Source organism: Rhea americana, unplaced genomic scaffold (genome assembly GCF_003343005.1).
Source record: "Rhea americana isolate MKP2758 unplaced genomic scaffold, rheAme1 scaffold_66, whole genome shotgun sequence".
Lineage (NCBI taxonomy): Eukaryota > Metazoa > Chordata > Aves > Rheiformes > Rheidae > Rhea > Rhea americana.
Window position 1 is genome coordinate 4,398,150 of NW_028186823.1, and position 22,327 is coordinate 4,420,476.

At 35.8% G+C, this 22,327-nt stretch overlaps 1 protein-coding gene across 1 annotated transcript; it reads right to left on the reverse strand.

Moving 5' to 3' along the window:
* Window positions 1–547: 547 nt before the first annotated feature.
* IL18R1 (interleukin 18 receptor 1) lies at window positions 548–22,321 on the reverse strand. The gene is made up of 12 exons (XM_085320813.1): window positions 21,844–22,321; window positions 19,575–19,634; window positions 19,048–19,166; window positions 17,751–17,991; window positions 11,560–11,737; window positions 9,732–9,885; window positions 9,092–9,154; window positions 6,674–6,830; window positions 6,348–6,481; window positions 4,827–4,988; window positions 3,003–3,161; window positions 548–1,309 (listed from the first exon to the last, which is right to left on the reverse strand). Exons 3-12 carry the CDS (start codon window positions 19,094–19,096, stop codon window positions 909–911), a joined length of 1,698 nt encoding a protein of 565 aa, XP_085176939.1. The 5' UTR covers window positions 19,097–19,166; window positions 19,575–19,634; window positions 21,844–22,321; the 3' UTR covers window positions 548–908.
* Between the last annotated feature and the right edge of the window lie 6 nt (window positions 22,322–22,327).

A 22,327-nucleotide genomic window follows, 5' to 3' on the forward strand; every position in this document is an offset into this window, starting at 1 on the left:
GCAGAAAATACCAGGTTGGTTATAATAAGGGAGGGAACATGACCATGATTATGAATGGTATCGTTTTAAAAACAATGCTAAATACCAATGTCCCAAAGGGTTACAGTAAGCTTAATTTGGAGTAGACATACATACTGAAGATCTCATATTCAGATAGTTGCTCTGCATCCCTCAGCTGGAGGCAGCTCAGAAGATGATCAGATACTGGTGTCCACGAACAAAATGTTATCAATGCCATCCCATTTCCCTCTTCTCTCCACCAAAATTGGCACTTACAGTATTTTGAGCTAACCAAGAGGAGAGAGGCAGTCTTTACCATACCTCCAAATTAGTCCCACTTCACTTGTCTATAACGCAGCTCAGTAGTGAATAGTTAGCCATTACCAAATCTGTTCTACTCTTTCTATCCACCACTCTCTCCAACTTCATTTTTTTGCTTCACCTTGCCTAAAGTCTAGAGGCAATGTTCTCTAGAACAGGAGCTGTTTGGTTCTGGCTCCTGAGCAAGAAATACCAGAATACAAAACCAAGAACACCTAAATCACAGTATTTTGCAAATACTGACATATTTATTCACATTTATTCAGTSGCCTCACAAAGTACGCAAGTATGATGTTATTTTAAAGGAAGTAACCAAATGTTTTTGCAGTGTTCACCATCACAAGGTAGGTCCTAAGCAGGATCAGAGTTCTGCTCCTTCCACAAACTGCTAAGGAATCTGTCTCTGTGACAGCATTTAGCATTGGAGTTAACATCATCCTAGTCATTGTGACAATTTTCATGCTTTTCTCAAATCTCAGGCTTGGCATCTATCAACATTACCTCCCCAAAGTAAGTGTAGCTTGTGGTTTTTATTTAAATGTAGTAAAATTTGCAGTTTTCTGTAGTACTTTCCTATTCCAGAATTGTTATAAGACTGTATTAAAGTCACAGCCCCCAGTCCACGGCTGAACACCTTCTGAACCCAGATCAAGATTATTGTATTGCTCCTTGCTGTTTGACTTGGTAGGTTTTGCTGGCATCAGGTATCGAAGGTTCTTCCAAAATCTGGAATTCACAGGAAGAGACTTATCCTTTTTCCACTTCACAACCCTTTGTGATGGTAAAAGAGAGAGTGATTCTGGCAAGAAACTATAGTCACTTATAGGCATATATTCAATTAATATGATCTTAGTTTTTCTTTCAACTAGGGCTTTATGAAGTCCACTCTCAAGTTCATATATGGCTCTGTCAGAAATGTAGTTCTGGCTCAGTATAATGATTAATCTTCGGCTTTTGTCAATAAATGAATGGATATCATCAACAACAGCTGCAAATTAAACATATATGTGTTATTAAACTAAACTGAAAAGGCATGCACTGGATTGACTTATCTTTTAACAATCACACATCCACCAAAAATCTTTCCCTTATAAAGTGACATGTAAATATCCTGCCTTTAGGAAGAGAGTTATATACTTTACAGATTACAAGTCTGAAAGAATGAGTTCAGGTATCACCAGAGCTTGCTCTTGGAAGCAGCCAAGAGCCCACGCACAATCCCAGGCTATCCTAGACAACTGTCTGTCAGTGGATACATGGACAGAATGGTGACAACAAAGTTTATTGTGCYTCCAGCTAGCTGCCTCTTTGACAGCTCTTTCATAATATCATTAGAATGATTCCACACAAAATCATCAACTGCCAACTCTCCAAATRTTCAGTAAACCTCAGTCTACTCCTTTGTTTTTATCATCATACACCCCACTTTATCACCAATAATACAAGATTAAGAATACTAGTATTCCCTGCTAACTACAACAGGACATGTTATGACAGAGTGCATTCCATATGAATTTTAGATCTTAGATTTTCGTCTTGACAAGCTGTGAATGAAATCAAATGGTGACATCCTTCAAATACACATGCATGTAATGGAATTCTTATGCATAACTTCCTGAACTCTCTGCAGTTTCATAGGATAACAATGTCTTCAGAGACCAGAGATCGATGAAAGATGCCTTCTAAGAAAAGACAAAGCAAACGGCTGATACAACCTAAATTAGACACTGAGAGAAGTTGACAATAAAGAGGAAAGAAATACACTACTTTCCCTTGTTCTTATTCCTTATTTCCTCATTCTCTTGTTTCTTGTCATCCACTATGGACATGGGAAACTGTTGCAAGGAAGAATTAGATTGGACACTTGGGAAAAATATGGTTTTAATACTTAAGGATAGGGAAGAACTGGAACAGCTCAGCTGAAACAAACAGCTCAAAAAAGTTGTGYATCTCCCTCTGGTTGGAAAAATATCAGTCAGGAATGGATAAAGTCAGAGAAAGATTACACCTTGCAAAGAAAAGTGACTGACAAAATTATTTTGTATTTTTAGCAACGAAATTCTACCCCCCAACTAGATTTTTGGACTAAATTGAATCCTCTAGTATCTTTTTTCAAGCATCTATAAAAGGTCATCTATTTATAAAGCATTTAGAGAACTAAATTTCTATGTTATCATTTCCACCTTCTTTTCCCTGAGGCACCAATTACAGTTACAAAGCAGTGTCAACTGCCACACTGAAGATATAGACAAACATAAAAGTAACACCAGGGTAACTAGTACCAGAATCATCAGCTGCTCTGCGTGGTAAATGCAAGTTCATTTATAGAAGCCTGCCCTCAGTGAGCATAGAGAAATTGCAGTATTACTATGAAACATCTGGCATTCTGTATGTTCTCATTCAAGCTTTCTCCATAGTAGCATTTTTATCTGTTCATCTTGATTCTCCGCAATTAAAGATGTGTGTGAATGTATGTGTGTACATACRTATTCATAAAAATGTATATATAATACACAAAATGTGCACACGCAGTCTTTGCATGAAAACATAGTCTAGATTAACTGAAAAATGTGGCATTTYAATACGTAATACATTTGACAGAACTCCTCCTAATTGCAGACCTTTACCTTTGTGTGAAAATGCTGTGCCAATTTTATGACAAGAACACTCATTACACTTACCTCCTCCAGGAGATACATCCCTCTCAAATATGCACAACTTGTAACCAAAATTTTCTTCTAATATCATGGGTAATATATTCAGAGCAAATTCTCTCTCTTCTTCACTAGGAGACATACAGTCTTTCAGGTAAGACACAAAAGCATCATATTCTTTTCCATCTGAAAAGAAATCATCAACTTTTGTCTTGCTGGCAACCATTAGAAAAACAGTATGTGACTCACCATTCTGATTTTCASAATTAGTGTCTCAGTAGCAAAGCATCTAAAAATGGCAGTTTTTCCTTTCTTCCTCAACCAACCTTAAAACAAAAAAATTCCTGGACCAATTTGAATMTGACACAAATGATTTTGATTGTATTTGACAAATATTTGGAAATAATCTTTCATTTCTCCATGGAGATTTTTAAAAATCAGATTAATTTAACCCACTAATTTCAGATCTGGTGATCATGAAAACAAAGGGATTGATTACAGACTGATTTACATTCAAAAAAATGTGACTGCAACCTGATATGAATGTCATAAARATAGTATTGCATATTTTCACATTTACTGCTTATCTAATACTATCATGTAGTGTTATAGAATGGGTACTTGCAAAAGAGAATAAACCAATTTATTATTTTAATAGCTTAGAGTTATAAGCCCATACCATGTTTGGTCATGCTTTTGGCAGTTATTTACAAACATAAAATCCAAGTAAGATCGATTTGGAAGCCAAGTCTGCCATATATGGCAATATCTAATTGAACCTTGCCACAGGATAGCTATCTGGATTGAAAAAACAGGATGAAAAGCTTTGCACCATAGGCAGTGTTTCATTGTTTATCTTTCCTAATACCTTCCCATACATATTTTACAAGAGAGAGCACAAACTAAAGATGGGGAATCCTCCACATTCAAGAGCTCTAAGAACACAGAAGCTATGGCCTAACATCAGACAATCAGTTCTTCCACAGGGGCCCATTTCAGGTTGTCTGAGGTTCCCCAGTGAGTTGATCTGCAGGGAGAGCCAACATCAGTGGATAGATAAGTAACATTAGCAAGCATAAATGACATTCATCCGTTATTATGAGATCTCCAACCACTGCAGTTTATCCAAGATACATCCAAACTCTTTAGAGATTGAGAAGGGCTAAGGAAATCTCATATATATGTGTGTCTGTGTGTGTGTATGTGCGTGTGTATATACATACATATACATACATATACACATATATACAGCAAATTTGCCTCACCACAATTTTCAGAAATACAGTCATAGACTGAAAATTATATTCAGAATGGAGGAAATTGTCAGGCTAGCYCCTTAAGTCTAGATCACATTATCTGAGCACACAGCAGTGTGCTCTCCTTAAATGCATTTAGTGACAAATCTATTAATAGCCTTTGCAGTAAAGGCAACATTTTAATCTCAAGTACAGGGGCATCACTGAGGTGAAAAAAAACTTTCCTCACTCTACCTATCTGACAGCTCCAGATACTTTACAGATGCTTGCATACTTCTCCATCTTTACTAATGATTTTCCAACTTTCTTACTGAAGTCATACTGTAGAACAGAACAAAACCTAACTATGTKCCTTCTACTGTCTTCCCTAGAGGCAGCTTCTCTACTAAATGCATCTGCTTCTACTGCTCCAGGTGTATAACAACTTACTTTAGCCTGTCAATCAAGTTCTTTTATAAATACTCTTTGCTGTTTCTACTCACTGATCTCATGGATTTTTTTTTCTTCTCTTCCTCATGTTTCRTTTTATACATCCTACCAGAAGCTATTTTTGATCAACACTCTTATTTCACTGTCAGCATCAGACAAGTCATACCTCCAGCAGTGTCATCTCTTCTACATGTGTTCCTATAAAATAGAACTAAGTCAACTCTGAATGTCACACAGACAACCACCATGACTACAGCAATRCATAGAAATATTACAGCAAGGACCATCCCAGTTGTAAATATATGCACAGGCAGATCTTGAGTGTTTCCTGTAAAACAGAAACCCAGAAAAATGTAGCCTTAACAAAATGCTATATGACAAGATCACATCAGTAAATGCTCATGACATCTTAAAAYCCAGACAAATCATACTGTTGATATAAATTCCTCCTAATACTTTGAGCACACTTGCATGCCATTCATCCTGAGATGGAAAAGAATTACAGAATGAGATTACTTTAGAAACTAGAGAAATAATCTTCAATGTATATACRCCCCCCCAACACACAAACATAAATGAACTATATGTGTAATCAAYAATGAGACTCCAGATCCTCAAAGATATACAGCATCCCAACTTCTGTATATACTGGCTCACCCACTTTATGATGAGTTTTCTTCTGGATCTTTATTACTTCCTGTTATTCTCTACCTTTCATCCCTATCTCAGCTCATCCATAACAGCCATTGATGTTCCCTTTAATTTCTTTGGTCACGATCTTTTCTTTTTCTTCTGTCACTACTGTCTTTCAAGCTTTTTTGTTTCTTCATTCAGTTATCTTCCTCCTTTTGATTCCAAATATAGATTTTTCACCATTAAATCTTTGAGAAGCCCTTTGTGAAGGCACTATCATTCCATGATTGCATCAGTCTGTATTTCATTTTCTTTATTATATACTGTATCTTCTAAGATTGTTAARTGCTACTTTTGCACTTGTGGAGTTAAATATTCCCTCCCAGTAAAACTGAGAAAGGTCTGAGAGTGATGGAAAAACAGAAATGAATGCCTATTTGCCATGAATCTCCAGACTGTCTGGATTATAAACGAGACGTTTTACTGTATAGTAGAGGTCTGCACTCCACAGCTAGGACAGAGTACCTGACAAGAGAGAAACCATCAACCAGAATGTCTGAGGCATTAGCAGGAATATAAAAGTTTGCTCTTCCCATAGAAGAAAAGTCATATTTTAATTTTAGAAACAACTGCTTTTAGAAACAATGTGGTTCAAATAGAAGACTCTGGGTAACTTTGGGCAGCTACCACCCGATCCAATCAATCCAATGGGTAGGAGAGCACAGGCGAGCTATCATATCAGCTACCGAACATGGTGCAAAAGGATGTTAGTCCGGCAGGAGCATAGCTCAGCCTCCCCGAGCTGTGTCCACAGCAGCAACAGTTTAACCATAGAGCTCTCAAACAGCTGCTCTAGCAAAAGTAGCAGCAGAACAGAAAGAATCAGCCGGGAAATTTGTTAAGTCCCACACTAAGACAGACCAGGGCCATCATAAGCATGCATATGTCTGCACAGATGTTCTGAATCAGCATCCAGTCCTCTGTATTGAGAAGGCTGGTATGATCTACATTAATAATTACATATGAGAAGTATAATTTATAGATTATACTGTACCTTTCTTCAGTTTCACTACTTTTATTCGCATTCCTTCATCAGCTTGTAACATGCAGGTGAAATTAGTACGCATGTCCTCATCTGTTACTTTCTTAATCCGTAATAGCCTTGTGACATAAAATTTGTTTCCAATACTGCAACATGAAAGAATGTTAGCAACACTATCTCTGTGGAAATCTACAACCAGTTGAGAGGCAGTTTTTGAGAAAAAGACTCTAGAATTGAGAAATTCTAGAAGTTTCTAGAATTTTATTGAATTTGCAGTCCATAAAATGCTYAGCACAAAACACATACAAATAAAAGTGCAGTATTTTCTGGAAACCTACCGTAATTTTTCAAACTCTTCTTCACATATTGAAGGCTCATGCTCAGGKACAGCTGAACATTTTTCTGGAAATGTCTGGTTAATTGACCAGTAAAGGCTGGCATCTTCTGGCATATAATAACCCATGAAACCTGTGCAATTGAGTATCTCTTCTTTACCTAAATAAAGTATAACATAAGAACTATGTTATGACTTATATGACTATAAGAATAGTCAGGAGTAGAATTCATGTTCACAGTGCAATAGTTATGTCAGATTTCCAGGTAACATATCCAAGGAGCTGTCCTCCTTTCTAGACTTAGTAGCCTCTACAAAATCTTTCATATATACTCCAGTTATACTGGTGGCAGCTTTGGCATCTGTGCACAGGACTCTATCGTACACTATTACACYGTGAAGTCATCCACTGTCTTCCCTCAGATTAACTCTGTAGCAGCCGGAAGAATTTAAATAGGCCAAAGCATTTCAGACTTCAGAGAATTAAACCGTGCGTGGCAGACAGAGAACAGGAGAGGACACCAGTGCTGAAGTAGTAGTTTTGCAAAAGTGGGAAACTGTTAAAGGGAATTATAACCAATGGCTTATAGTAGCCAAACTACACATCAGGATACAAACAAAAACCAAAACCTTGCTCATTCCTGAACTCTTATGGAAGAAATTCCCATCCCAGCACCACACCTGATCATCAGCATAATGCTGAACATGTGAATGCGTGAATAAGCTAGTCATCTACTTTGTACCACTTCAAAGCACTAACTGAAGTGAACAGAACCACTTCTTCTAGTCTGGTTAAATATAAGAAAAAATAAAATTAAGAAGACAACTGTAAACACAGAAAAGTAGAGGCAGTAGACTTCAGTGCTGGAGTACAAGATTTGCAAGGCATTTTATTTCAAAATTTGACATAAGAAGCTTGGCTTGGTTGTGAAATTGGCTTCACAACTTTAAAATATCATGTCTAGGCTATGCCTATCCATATATCCAGGAAATGCATCCAAAATATTCTTTCTTAAGCYGCAAAACCACATTCTAGTTTTTGTTCAGACAACTATGTAATGTTTTGTAGTATATAAGGCCTACCCAGGAATTCTCTAAGGAAACACATTATAAGCTGACGGATCAAAATTTATCAGAGTACATGCTTCCAGTGGAACTGTTTAGGAGACTTTACAATACAATTCAGGCAAAAATCTGCCCACCTTACAAATCCAAATCACAGCTGCACAGGTCTAAGAGTAGACCTGAAGTTATAGTAAAATCTATCTTGCAACTCTAACCTTTTTACCTTACCTAACAGCTATTTCCAGGGAAATATTACAGAACACCAATGAAAAATATGGAAGGCCATGGACTTTGCTCATCAAAACTTCCCTTCACTCTCCATCAAGTAATCTGTCTGATTACTTAGAAAAAAACAAAAAGGAACCTCTAATGACTTTATTAAAGCAGATAAGAGATGGTAGATAACTGGTTCATAATCATTTTTCTTATGCTGAAACATGCTGCCTTCTAAGGGTTTGTGGATCAGGCACAGTAAGCATAACTGAGCAGGATGTGGGAACAGAGAGAAGTGGTTACTGGGAGGTTAGGAGATACAAGGCAGTATAGGATTAGGGTATTGSCTTTCAAAGAATGCATTGGTAAGAAGGAAAGAATTAGCACCTGAGTTCCTGGCTGACAAAATGAGATACACATAAGAATTACAGAGGAGGTACCACATACGATTTTGGAGAATATCCAGTGGAGGACTGGATAATCACACAGGAAAAGCCCTAAGGCACATGGCAGAAAAAAAGACAGGTAAAATTATGTTTTAAGAATTATTTACAGTCTCAATCTCAAAAACCTTGGATGGTGTTCAATACTGTTGGAAGCCTGCAGGCCCCGTTATCTAACCTGTTCTTACCTATATGTATAGTCAAGGTTTTGACTTTTGACATGTAATAATTTATTTCCAGTGACAGATCTGCTTACTTGTATTGCCAGGACTGTCAGCCCTCACATTTCTCATTTCCCTGCAGAATACCATCCTAGACTACATCAAGCATTAGGGGGATTACTCAACATTATTGTTCCCTAAACAAATTGGGTCTTCTTTCACATATCATTCTATGGAGTTTACTATCTCTAAAAGGAAGCCATGGAAAGCTGGTTTATTGTAACCACCATTTTCTGTTGCTGATCATAGCAACAATCTCAGCTTCTGCCTCTGTATGAGGGTGAATTTAGAGCACTTTTGTATCAGTCACAAAATCCACCAGGAAAATGTAATTGCATGTGAAGACAGATTAGACACAGGAGGGCACACAGACAATTCTTGATTTGATTAAACTTAACCAGACAATCAACAATAAAGAGATGAGAACAAAAGCACATATATGTAGTAACTATCACAAAGATTCTTATACAAATTTGATACCTATTTGCGTTTCAACTTCTTCATCAAGTCCAACTATCTCCAAAGTTACAGACTCTGGTGCATCTAACAAAAAGAAAAATTGTTATTGCAGTTATTGCAGTTTTCTTATCTAACACAGTAAAAATGATATATTTGCTTAATTTCTAAAACTAATCACATAGATTCCATCTAATTAAAAAATAAATACCTGGACCAAAACAGTATGACCAACAATTTCACATTACTGAGTAGTTTAAAACATAGTATGTCCTGTTGAATCTTTTTCAAGTGCATACATATACAGTGTACAATTTACAATGACTAGAAAGACTCTCAACCAAAACTCTTGATGGATTTACTTGACTTGCTGTGGCTAATTTTGACAAAACTAAAAGAAAAAAAAAATTACAGGGAAAAATAYACTAAATAAATTTTCCAAAATTGATAGCAGGTAGCATAAACTTCTGCTTCTGCTTTTTTATGTTTGAAATTACTGCAGAATGTACCAGATCATTATTATATATTTATCTAATAAGAACCAGAATTAAGAAATGATAAAGCACACCCATTAACTCCTAGGCAAATAAATTTAGGAGGAAGCTTTTTCCACAGTAAGGAGAACTTAGAAGTATGGTTCAAAAATTTCAGAAAGCTTTCTTACCTTCTTCTACTACCAGACGAATTGTACTTGTGCTGTGGAACACCTTTCCTTCATGAGTGATCAGAATTTTACAGGTGTATATCCCAGAGTGCTGAATTGTTAAAGTTTTAAAATCCAGTTCCCGCTCTGTTTTATTTTGATAGTTCTTACAGTCCTGTATCAATGAAGACAGAAAATATTATTTTGTAGCAAACATGCGTTCAAAACCTGACAGAAGATTAAATGATTTTCAAACTAAAATTTCAGTGAGATTGTAAAAAAGCAATGGTGATGCTTATCTCACCTAAAAGAGGTGGAGGCTCAATTTTCAGACATGGTCACCCAAATGCAGTATGTGAACATTCGACTTAGTAGAAGTTGAGAGCACTGGCATTCCAGGTAAGTATCCAGCTATAAAATAYTATATCTGGACTTTAAGTGCACTCATCTGTTTTGTCAAAACCATGGCTTGGATCTGAAGTGTGGTCTGTCTATTACCACAAGTGCTTTCCTAAAGTGTCTAGACTGCTGAGAAGCTTTCATTTTAAAGCAAAATGTCTAAGAACATGACCCTCTCAGGGGTGACAAGAATTGGACTCACATCTGTTTGTCCTCCCTACACTTTCAATAATCTCTGATTTTTTTTCTGCAAAAGAAGAAAATCTTAGTGGAAGACATGGAAAGCACCTGCTAAGTGAAATGTCCCATGAAAACTCAGTAATATGTGGGTCTAAATCACCTTAGACTAAGAAGAGAAATGGATGTTTGTGCCACATTTCCTGGAGGCAAGTTTGCCACCAGGCTCTTACACAAAACTTTGTGTCATCATCCCCACTTTATCTCCACTCAGTGTGTTAGGAAGGCTTTAAATATGTTCACTAGATCAAGCTCCTAAGGATATTTAAGCATAGACATACCTGTTTCATGTATCTMAAATAGGATTAGGCATGAGAACGGCATTAGTTCATTCAGTTTAGCCAAGAGATAAGTCAGTATGCTCCTTAACTGAGGAAAACATATCTAGCTATGGCCTCTGAGGCCCCTAAGGACGAGGAAACAGGACTGAAGTTCATTCTATTGGAAYAATTCAATGCTAGTACTTAAGCCACCTAAGCCCTTTTCTGGAACTGAATCAATGCTTAAATGAGTGAATAGTGTTTGTGACTCCAACTGATCAAGTGGGCCAATCAGCACACCTGCAAACTCCTGAGAGCAATAACGGATGCTAGTGAAGATGCTGAGTAGGAACAGGCTGGAAGAAAGCTATCCAGGATGCTTAATCCAATGGCTGAGCACAACAATCAACAGTTACAAGTACTTGCCCAACTATTATCTTGTGCTCTGATGAAAACTGTAGTACAGAGAAGACCAATGATTTATCTAAATTGAACAGAACCAGATCTGTTACACATTTTGCAAAAAATGTCCATAAACAGCAAATTTTACAACTTCCCAATTACTTTACAAGCACATGCTAAATGTAAAATATCTTGGCACCTCATTTAGTGTCAGTATAATATATGTATTAGCAAAGTAGCAGCTGGCTAAACCAACCGCTAGCTAAATCAACAGAGGCATGCATGTCAGATCTTTTATCGCTTCCAAACTACTAAGGTATCAATAATTTCTGATTACAGGTACATTTTTCTAACAAATCTGAGAGCAGAGAGAAATCTTTTTGTTTCTCTGTGTCTAAAGATTTTTCCTCAATTACCAGAGAAATTAAATCTTTGCAAGGTTTACAAGATTTGCAGATGCTTCTAGAAATCTGTTTTGTAATTTGTTTTTCCTACATCAGACGTTTTGTTTCTACAGCCAATGATTTGAGTGACATTGTTTCAATAACTACCTTGTACCACATTATACTGTCATTTTCGTTGACAGACAGATCACTGCATTTCAGTGAATGACCATTTCCAGCATTTTTAATTTCTGTAGTTAAGTGATTTTCATTGAAACAGCTGCTTTTATTTCTTTGAAGTACATTCAAGGTCCACTTCTGAATTGTGAAATTTTGTTTTCCATCACTATGAAAAAAAACACAGAATCAGTTTAGGAGATTTTTAAGGACTGTAGCTTAGTGAGTTACAAAATAAAATAAAAATAAATGCTCTAATACATCTGTTAGGTTAAAAGTATGTCAATACTGAACTGATTATTTATATTCCTTTTCATTACTTTTCCATCCCCAAATAGATGTTTCCCAAAACAAAAGAGGATTTAAACTAAATCATCTATCACAAAACCTTTGATAATGCAATTGTATCTATGAAATATAGCAACATCTATTATATTCTCCAGAAAAATGCAAGCATCTGTAGTGTCATGTTAAGTTACAAGTAAGTATAAAAGAGTTTTAGGAACTTGAATCAGGCAGCAATCTTACAGGTGTAATTCCTACACTTTGCTAAGATTTAAAGAGCTAACTGAAAAATATTATTTGTAAGAAAAATGTCAAAAATTAGGTGAGAAACTCTGCTGTTGTTCACAGTTACATTACTCATTGACACTGTGCAGAGAATCATCACTTTATCTGTGGAAATAATTTCTAAATCATGCAATCTTGTGAAGTACAAAATCAATTATTATGGAATCAAGTATGTCTGCAAGAGAAGGCATTTGGGAAAGGATACCTCTCTTTGTCTTTCAATGTCCACAAATCAGAGATTTACAATTAGCTGGTCATCCCAAATTGACTGCAAGAGTCAGAAACTAGCCCTTCTCCAATAGGTTTCATTACATTCTAACGTAATATGTATAAAAGGAGAGACAAATATACTCTAATCATGCTTATTTTGAYCATCTAGGAGCTGATTGTGATCCTCCAGACATTTACTAGGTGCTATGCACATATTTCTCTTAAGACTAAGATTATAGCGGTCAGTTACCTCATTGTTGGATATGTCCAAATATATGACCACCAGGAGAACAGAATCTGGAGGAGTTCTGGTAAAGTTAGGGCTTGAGGTAATGTTGTATGTTATTGTAAGCTAATGGATGAGACTTCCAAAATAATGTCTAAACCACAGCTTTCAGGCTTTTTCCTAAGTAAGTACAGTCTGACAAAACAAAAGAATTAAGCACAGAGCACTTCCCTCTGGCTTCAGAGATATCTTTAAAAATAGGTTTGAATCTTTCTGTCTCAAAAAAAAAAAAAGAAAGAAAAAGGAATTGTTCCCAGGGGAACTGAAACTAAACAACAGTGAGGAGTCATTTCACTGAAACGGACTAAGGGGACAAAACAACTGAAATGGAGAAACAAGCCTGATGAGCATAYTGACTTTCAACACATTGACTTTCAACATCGTTCTTGTGTGATACGTCTCTTGCTGTTACAAGAGTCAGAAGAACAAGCAGACCGTCAATTATAGGATGAATTTAGCTCAGTCTTTTTTGGCTATGAGCTCTCCAACAGATCTGCTTTGTTCACCCTTTTTAAATTTTAACTTTGTTTTAGTCTCCTTGCTCTGCTCCCTCATTTGAGGTACTCACTATTCACAGTTGCATTGACTAGCTAAGCCAGAACACAGTGGTTTGGTTTCTCAATCAGTTAACTATGGTGTTATAAACAGGAAAAGCCTTATCAAAACATTTTCATCAGAGATATATTTGCCTGAGTATTCACAGTGGGCAGAGTCTATCTCACCTATTCCTCACCACCACCGTTACACATTTAAATCAGAGGTACTGATCATAGTCAGCAGTGGGATCCCAGGCCACAACCACCCTTCTAAAACGCAGTTTAGATGACCTGTTTTATAAGTCTGTTTCAGGACAAGATAATCTGGCCTAGAAATGTCACTGCCTCTGACAATAGAAGTACCTCAGAAAATCAGCTTGGATGTAGATAGCTATATTTGTTTACATAAATCCCAACAAATACATAGTCTTACTTAGGTGTCACACTTCTATCTAAATACTGCCAGCAAAGTAACAATGGATCTAACTATAAAATATATGGAATTTTATTATCTAGATTCAGCAAATGGAAGAAAGTCATCAGCAAGGCTGCATGTTCCCCTCAGCACTATCTCAGTACAGGGGCTTTCTTCTGTGATGGTATTTAATGAAATCACTTCAACAAATACGCCTTAAGTTAAACCAGCTATTTCAGCTATTGAGCCAAATCTGGCCTAGCAAGAAAGGTGAAATTTCCTAGAAGGTGACAAAGCCAAACCTAAGAAAATTAAGTTGAATTTGCCTTATATCTTTTCCATTTCTCTGACATACACATGATTTTCAAGAAAAATGTGCTGTTACATTGTTTACATTGTATTTCTATCCTGATTTTCACTCACTGATATTCTGTGGTCATGCCACACGGGGAACAAAACCATTTCTGGCTTAACAGCCTTTTAATACCCCTCCCCAACCCACATAGAAACAACAAAAATTAGCTTGACTCAACAAAGGTTACAGGGATGTGAAAGCCCTTAGAKTAGATAATTCAAATTTACCTTAAAGACTGGACACACATCCAATTCTATATCATCCCTTAGAAATTTCACTGCAACAATTTCGTATTATCTCAATATTTCTAGCTATTACAATAAACAGACACTTTGTCTTACAAAGTACAAGCCTAAATCTAAAAAAGCATATTGCCGTTGCTTTCAACAGTTCTAGTCACATTACAAAAGTAAGTATTAGGGCCTCAATATGTACCTCGTATTTCCATACTTTTACTGTTTCAGGAACCTGTAAGTTCACTCAGTTTCAAGATCCCTAATACAGAGTAGTAAGATGACCTGTTTTTTTTTTTTTTTTTTTTTTTTTTTTCTTTTTTTTTTTTTTTTTTTTTTCTGACAACCACAGGATATGGGCCATGAAAAACTAGGTACATAACAAACCTGCCAAAGATGTGTGACACATTTTCTGCTTATCACTACTGCATCAAATACACATGAAATATTTTATTTTCAAGAAATGTGGCTGAAGATGTACAAACTTATGCTCATTGATGAAGCCTATTAATATCTGAATTTATGTCCTAAGCCTACTGTACCAACACATATGTGCAAAGACACAAACCTGTACACACACATACACACACACTTCAGCTGTCTATGYAATGTGTCAGCAGGATACTTCTGCTTTAACTGGAAAACTGATTCTTCTTTATATCAAAAATAGATGGATAATGCACCATAAACTCATCATTAAACCATTTTTACCTCTTTTCTTGCATATTGTCAATTATAAAAAATCAGAAAAAAATGACAATTATGTTTTTGCAAAAGCTGTTCACATTGTGGTGTTTTATTTTTCTTGAAACTCCACAGTATGTTTAATTAACATTTTGTTCACTAAAACTGCCAAAATAGTTACCAGCATTTTAATAAAGCATTTYCCACATAGCTTATATGCAGATCTAAATGCATTATTTGAAAATAAACAAAAAGATTATGAAAATATACTTAGAATATGTACTTTTCAGAAGAAAAGCATCAATTTCTAAATTCTAAAAAACAAAAGAAAGATCAGTTCTAACCATCATTCTTATTAAAACTGAAACCAATTCTGTAGTCACAGTAGTCCACCATTTTTCCCTTCAACAGAGACCCCTAACAGTCTTCCTTCACTATACAAAAATAATTTTGCAAATAATCTTCCACATTCACTGAAATGTARTTACTTCAAAATGCTTGCCAGTTATGAGAACTATCAGACAAATAAGTACCAAGATCCCATGTAAATCCCATGCAAAATTTCCCCTTACCTACTGTTCCAATGATTAGAACTGTGAAAAGTTACCACATGAGGATTTCAAGATTCTGGCACATGCYTTCATTCTGATTTCTAACAAAAACCTGAATATTTATCAAAGTCTAACAKAAGGAAATTCTTAAAAAAAAAAATAAATAATAAAAAAAAAGGAAAAATATAGTTGTTTCAGATTGGTGCTTTTTAATCCAGAAACCTTTTTGCAGAAGTAAAAGTGCTTTCTTTCAAAACTGGTTTTTAAAATGTGGTATCATAATATAGCGTGATAAAAAACAAAACTGAAAATTGGCTTCATAATGGAAAATCAAAACTCTTAATTCCAAATGAATACTTTAATATAATCAAAACCTTTTTTTCATAATTTCTGGCTTAAATGAATCAGCAAAATCAAGATACTTTGCAAAGGATTCAAACATTTTTGTACTTTCCAATAGTTAATCATCTTACCAACTTTGTCTTAAGTTTTACTTAAGATTTTTTCTTCTCATTTCCTTCTTCAATATGTAAGGTTGCACACCTCAACTTCAAAGTTTATGTTTTTATAATATTCATTTTACATAGTTCTTGTAATTTACTGTGGATTTACTGCTGTTATGCCAAACTCTTTGAATGATCACAAACCCCAGGGATTGGGAATTAAAGTTTGGGTTGTCAAAATTTTCCTCTCACATGTTCTTTATTTTAGATTTACTAAGACAACCACCTTTGCTAGTCTGGTGATTTAGGTATGCTSCTCACCTATCCTTCCACTTGCCACAATAAGTCAGAGAATGCTTTTTATAACATTTATGAGGTGCTGGCAGTGGAGTTGTTAGATTAAATAGCCTTTTAGTGCCATATATAGTGAAGTGAGTATGTAGGTGACTGACCAAAACCTTCAATAATATCATAAAACCAAAAAGCCAAATTCAGATTTGATATGAAAAGTATCGTAACAGTGGAAAACCTTGTGTCAGGTATATCTAATGTCAACCTTTAAATGTCCAAATTGTGCTTCACCTCTGCTACTTCAGACAGAAGTCTGACTCAATAACCTACTGCCACTGACATTATTGTTGTCAACACTGGAGAAAAAGTAGCCAACTACCATATTTGTCATCCTTAAAGACAATTCCCTTAACATCAGGTTTGAGATACACCAGTAAAACTTTGCTCATGCTTTACATACTATTTGATGAAGCAGGGGCCTAACATTGAAAAGAAATCACTTAAAATAGAAAGTAACGCATAAATAGTAATGAATATTTAGTAATGAGTAATACTATTGAGTATTTTTGCTCTACCTGGAGAATTTCCCCTTTTTATACTTAGCATTTCAGATGGTATGACTCAGAACTTTTTAAAATATGAACAAAACAATCATAATAATAATACATGGAAAAATATACATTATGTTTTCAGGTTCCAAAATAGGTTTAACTTAAAACCATAAACTATTGAACTGATGTCTGCTGTGTTATTAGAGAAATGTGGATAGAATTTTCATTATCTCAGTCACATTACTAAACTGTAGCCTTTAAGAAGCAGTCGAGAACCTTAAAAACATTCCTTGAGAAACAGCACACAGCATTAAACATGACACACAACATATTTAAMATAAATAGTTACTTCAGTTGTAAACAGCAAACTACAGGTGTGGTTCAAGTTAGTCATAAGAACTCCATGTAAAAAAATCTTGATTTACTCCTTAGTCTGTCAGTCCTTCTTCATGATCTAATAAAAAATACCACAAACAAGTGAGCACCAACCTTATTTTTCCTTGTGACTCACTTTGTTCTACAGCAGTAAGAAATCAAATCCAATTATTTCATTTGTTCTTTGAGTAGCTCCAAGTTATGAGAAGTTTTGCACAGAAGTCAGAGTTCAGATATGCTACTCTTCTTTTACTACACCATTAGTCCCATTAATTTACTAGGTAGGCCTCATATCTTGCATTCCACCTGTTAAAGTAAGGACGAATAGGTCTGGTGCAAAAGACAGGCAAATGTTTCCTATTACTTGGCAGTTAAGATTAACAGAACGATTGCCTATCACTCATTTTGCTTAGGTAGTTAATCGTAAAACAGCAGAGTTGCTATCTCCTTTACCAAAAGTTCATAGTTTTGAAAAGCTACATCTGCCTACAGTTATTTGTAAATACTACAGGTCTGCCCAAATGGTTATTGTGAAACAATGTGGAAAATGACACCATAGTCAATGTAGTTCCATGTACTTGCTCTGTACAGAKGCCACTAACAACATGAACCATCATATGGAAATTGTCTTCTTAATAAGCAACTGCAAAGGCAGGATGTTCATCCACGTTTGTTTACCCACCTGTGAATGACAGAATAATTCCCAGAGTCACTGAGTTCAACTGGCCAAAACTCCAGAAAATTCATTTGTGWAACAATTCTGTGTGTATCTTTTATCAGCTTCTGCTTTCCATTATTTTCTTTGTACCAGTTTATTGTGTCTTCTGCTCTCTGAAAACGTTCTTGCATTGACTCAGGAAAGCAAAGGAAAAAGTATTCCCCTTCTAGTATATCAATGGAGGCACGAAGGGGACACAGCTTCTCTTCAYAGAAAGATGAAAAAAGACACATTAGGAAGCCATATACTTATTTCAGATAATGAGGTTAGCCTGACTGTAATGTGTTCTCCTCTGCAGTTGGTCTTTTCTAATGAGATTTTCTTGCAGTAGAGTAGTTTGGCAGTATTAATTTCTTTCAGCAATATTTACTTCAATCTGAGAACTCAGTTTTCCAAGTCTGTATTCTACTTTACTCAAGCAAAACTAAAAAGAAAAGGAGGATGAAAAATGGAAATTTCCTTATGATTCTTTCAGTTCAAAAGTATGAGAATCAAATGAGCACAGATGGCAGAATCTGGCCTCCTATAATAAAGCAGCTGCCACAAATGGAAGGATGAAGGAAAAATTCTTCACACATGATTTGTCTTGACAAATATGGTTAATCCTCAGAACTGATCAACTGTCATAAAAAGAGATGCTATAAATTAACATTTGCATTTTCTTATCTTCTTAAATAAAACTAAATTATTAAGTGGCTGTGTTTCTTAAAAACTTTAGATTGCTTCAGAAATCTCTCTCTCACTGAGACAGTGCAAGCAAAATTTCGTCTCAAAGTCTACTTTTCCAAATACAGAAAAGGGATCAGAGTCTACCATAAAGAATCATGAGAAAAATAAGCCTTCAGTCTCTATTTCTCCTGAGATTTCCAGAGATTATCACAGTTTAACAAATACTGTGACTATAGGGACTAAAGGCACAAAAAGAAGCAGATTCATTCTCTTCCTTGCTGTGCTTCTCCATACAGCTATGCTCCTATACAACATCATCAGCTTACCTCCAGGCAGCATCTTGGTTCTTTTCCTTTCATAACTTTGTTATTTATGAAGAGAACAAAATTCAGAACTACATTGAAATTAACAAAACATTAAGATTTTATTCTTAGATTTGCCTTAATACTTCTGGTAATAAAACTCAGAAGATCCAGTCATTTGCCTGATTGTCTCCCAGTATGCAAAAATCTCAACAACTTTCAAGAACACACCATTTATTCAGCAAATATTTAYGACTTTACTGTTGAAGTGAGGACATAGACTTACTTACCACTGGCAGATCCAATGATAAACATTAACAAAAAAATCACAAGAGGCATTTTCTTGAGTTACCTATCACTTCTTCTCCAGAAAGATGAAAAGTGTATTGCTCTTCGTGCTACTGAAAGCCTGAAAAAAAAAAAAAAGATTTGTAATTCATCACAAGTACAATGAAGTGGGCCACTTCAAAGCTTGTGATCAGTGTAACTAATGGCTGTTATTGAATAGGAATTTCCAGATGGAAAGTTACTCATTTTTATCATAACAGACATTTTCATGTATTAGGTCAGAGAGTTTTCTTGGCAAGATTTATTTAAATTCAGAAAACAATGCAGGGTTTCCTTCCTCCATTTTTTCATTCATTAAATATATTGTGTACTCCTGATTAAAACTACAATCTTAATTATACAAGTATCCAAACTTAGATTCCAAGTCAGTAAACAGCTACAATTGAATAGGATAGCACATTTTTCCCATAGAGTTAATCTTAGCAAGATTAGACCTTACAGAAATACAGCTGCTGGAAACCTTGCTTACCTTCAGTGAGAACCTCACAGAGTTGTCAGGTTGGACACCTTGGTGTTCAATTGTTTGAGCCTGTTGGAAAACAATTACATGCATAATTTTGTCTTACATTTTCATCTACAGAACAGATAGGGAACAGCACTGAGAGGTTCTAATGATTCTATCRAGGAGGGAGGATGAAGAAGCTCCTGTTCAGTTCCTTTATATGTAGTCAGCAGAGCTTCCAAAGACAAATGCAAACCATTACCAAATATTACCCAGTGTGGAATATCTCCAACGAGACTTCTCAGAAAAGTAGTTCCCACAACCCATAGCACAGCCAGTGCCTTTGTTTTGCTTACAAGACAACAAATTAGGTRCATAAGAAACTCAGTTAACCCTCCACAACCAAGACACACAACCTTCCTCAGTTACTGAGCCAAAATGTATGTACAACACGTATGTACAACAAATGTGATGCGCAGACAAGAAACACGTTTCATGGACAGCTGACAGAAGAAATCTGTTAGAATTCCACTTCTTTGGTTTTATTACCTAAACCTCTTGAGAACATACTTATTAACTGTTATAAGACACCACCTTCTGACTGATTAGAAACTTCTCTTGATTTAAAGCAGTCGGATGTCGGATGTTGTGGCTATGGCATTTAAAACAGTATTACATAAAGACACCAAGATGTGCAGCTGCTCTCTCTCTTTTATTGTTCTGCCCAGTTCACTATAAGGATGCCCTCATCCCATAAATCACTCTAAGAAGATAGAAGAACTGTATCACATCTCCTTTTTCAAACTGAGTGCTAGATAGACCCAGATTACACAGCATCTAAAAGAAACTAGATGCTGCAACAAGCAACTTTCAAGTGGTCACACAGTAAACTCCTCAGACCTGGTTTCAATTCCCTTCTACACATGGAGACTCAAAGTCTTACATTTTACAAGGCAAATTGGGCCTCCTTATTTTCAATTCTTGAATTTACTTTTGTTTTGTTAATTTTTCCCCCTTGTGAAACTAACCTATCCAAAAGAAATAAAATTGTTATGGACTATTACACTAAGAGCCACTAAATATAGATAAAATCATAAACAATCAGATTTTAATTCTAAATCCTATTATTTGTTGGTACATCATGTCAGCACAATAAAGGAAGTTTTGGTGAACACAGAGCAGAGCTTTTCATTCCTTTAACAGAAATTAAAATACACAGTTTTACGTAAAACACTCAGTAATAATCAGATCTGAGATTCATGGCTGCCAATAACAGACAAAGCATACATTCTTCATTGTATTTCCACATTGCTGCTGAACTTGATCAATTTGTCTGAAATTGYTCTGCTTCAGACTAACACTATTCATATTTAAATCATACGGCTTGCAGTACTCTACCATGAAACACTAGGAAAGGAAAACAATAAAAACTACTCTTGACAAAACTCAGCTAAAATAGAAACATTTAAGGAACAAAACAAGGCTTCTAATTTTCAGAAAGAAATGGGGAGATATTTTAGAACAAACACTCTCTGCCAGTGCAGTAAAGATTATAGCAGAATACAGAAACATCCAAGCAAAGGCAAAACGCCACGGCAATAGCAGGGAATGAGAGTTTCGAACTGCTGTTTGAAAACAGTTGTGTGTRAAGCCCAAAGCAACAGGGGGCTTAMGCATGYTTTTCAAATTTCATATAGGCTCAAAGCCATTGTTGGATTTTTAATACAAAAGAAAAATGGTTCTAAAAAATCATACCAACAAACCAACAAAAATTTTGTGAAACCAACAAAATTTTATCCAAACTGAAGGTTTTAAATTCTGTAAAATACATTAATGATCTCTCATGAAATAGATAATTAAGCATCATTACAATTATTCCTCARTTTCCTAGAACCTCAAGAAAACTTCGGAATGAAAAGGAGCTGATACGTCAGCTCCTTTTGGTCAAGTAACTCATTTCAGTGAACACTTCTGGAAACCTGAATTTGGTCCCAAAGCRTTGTGACTTCCTTTTTCTTTAAAATCAACAGATTCTTCTCAATCTCAGATGGTTTGAGCAAACATTTTGGAGTCAAGCGAGCAAATCACTAATCTTACCTCTTTAAGAATGGCTTCTTGGGGAATTTAAGTCTTTTTCACTGCTGCAATTCATTCAAAATCCATGAAGAAAAGAAAGATCAGCAAAATTATCTTAACCTTACTGGGACTAAGCAACTTTCTGCAAGGATTATTAGTTACCAGTTAAAATGAAAAAACACCTTTATTTCAAACAACATTAATGAAGCTGTTTACTCACTGTGCAAATCTTGCCAGGATGACAGCTGAGGCAGAGGTAATCCCCCAAACTCCAAGCAGGTACAGCTTGCATTAACAAATCTGGGCCTTAGTTTATCTCTGCAACAGAGAGGAACCTCTCTAACTAAGAGAGACAACGCAAAGACGGCTCAGTCTGAAGAAGAAATCCCCAAACAGGAAGAGTGGAATTTGTCATTTTGTGAACTGATGACTTCAGGGAGGAAACCAGAAAAGGCTGATATGGGAAATTTCTTTTTAGTGGCATTGATTGGAAAGGTAGTAGTAGGTTAAGCTAACTTTTCTAAATGAGGCACTTGGGGTCCAGATAACTATTTTAGGAATCATCTATTCCTGCCCCCAGCTCCGGTGGATTTAAAGCCGTTTTTCCTGCTCCGAAGACAGCCAGGCACGAGGGGAAGGTCCTGGGCCATGTCAGCAACGTGGCACGTGCTGAAATAAGCCCTCTGCAGGGCTAAACTACTCAC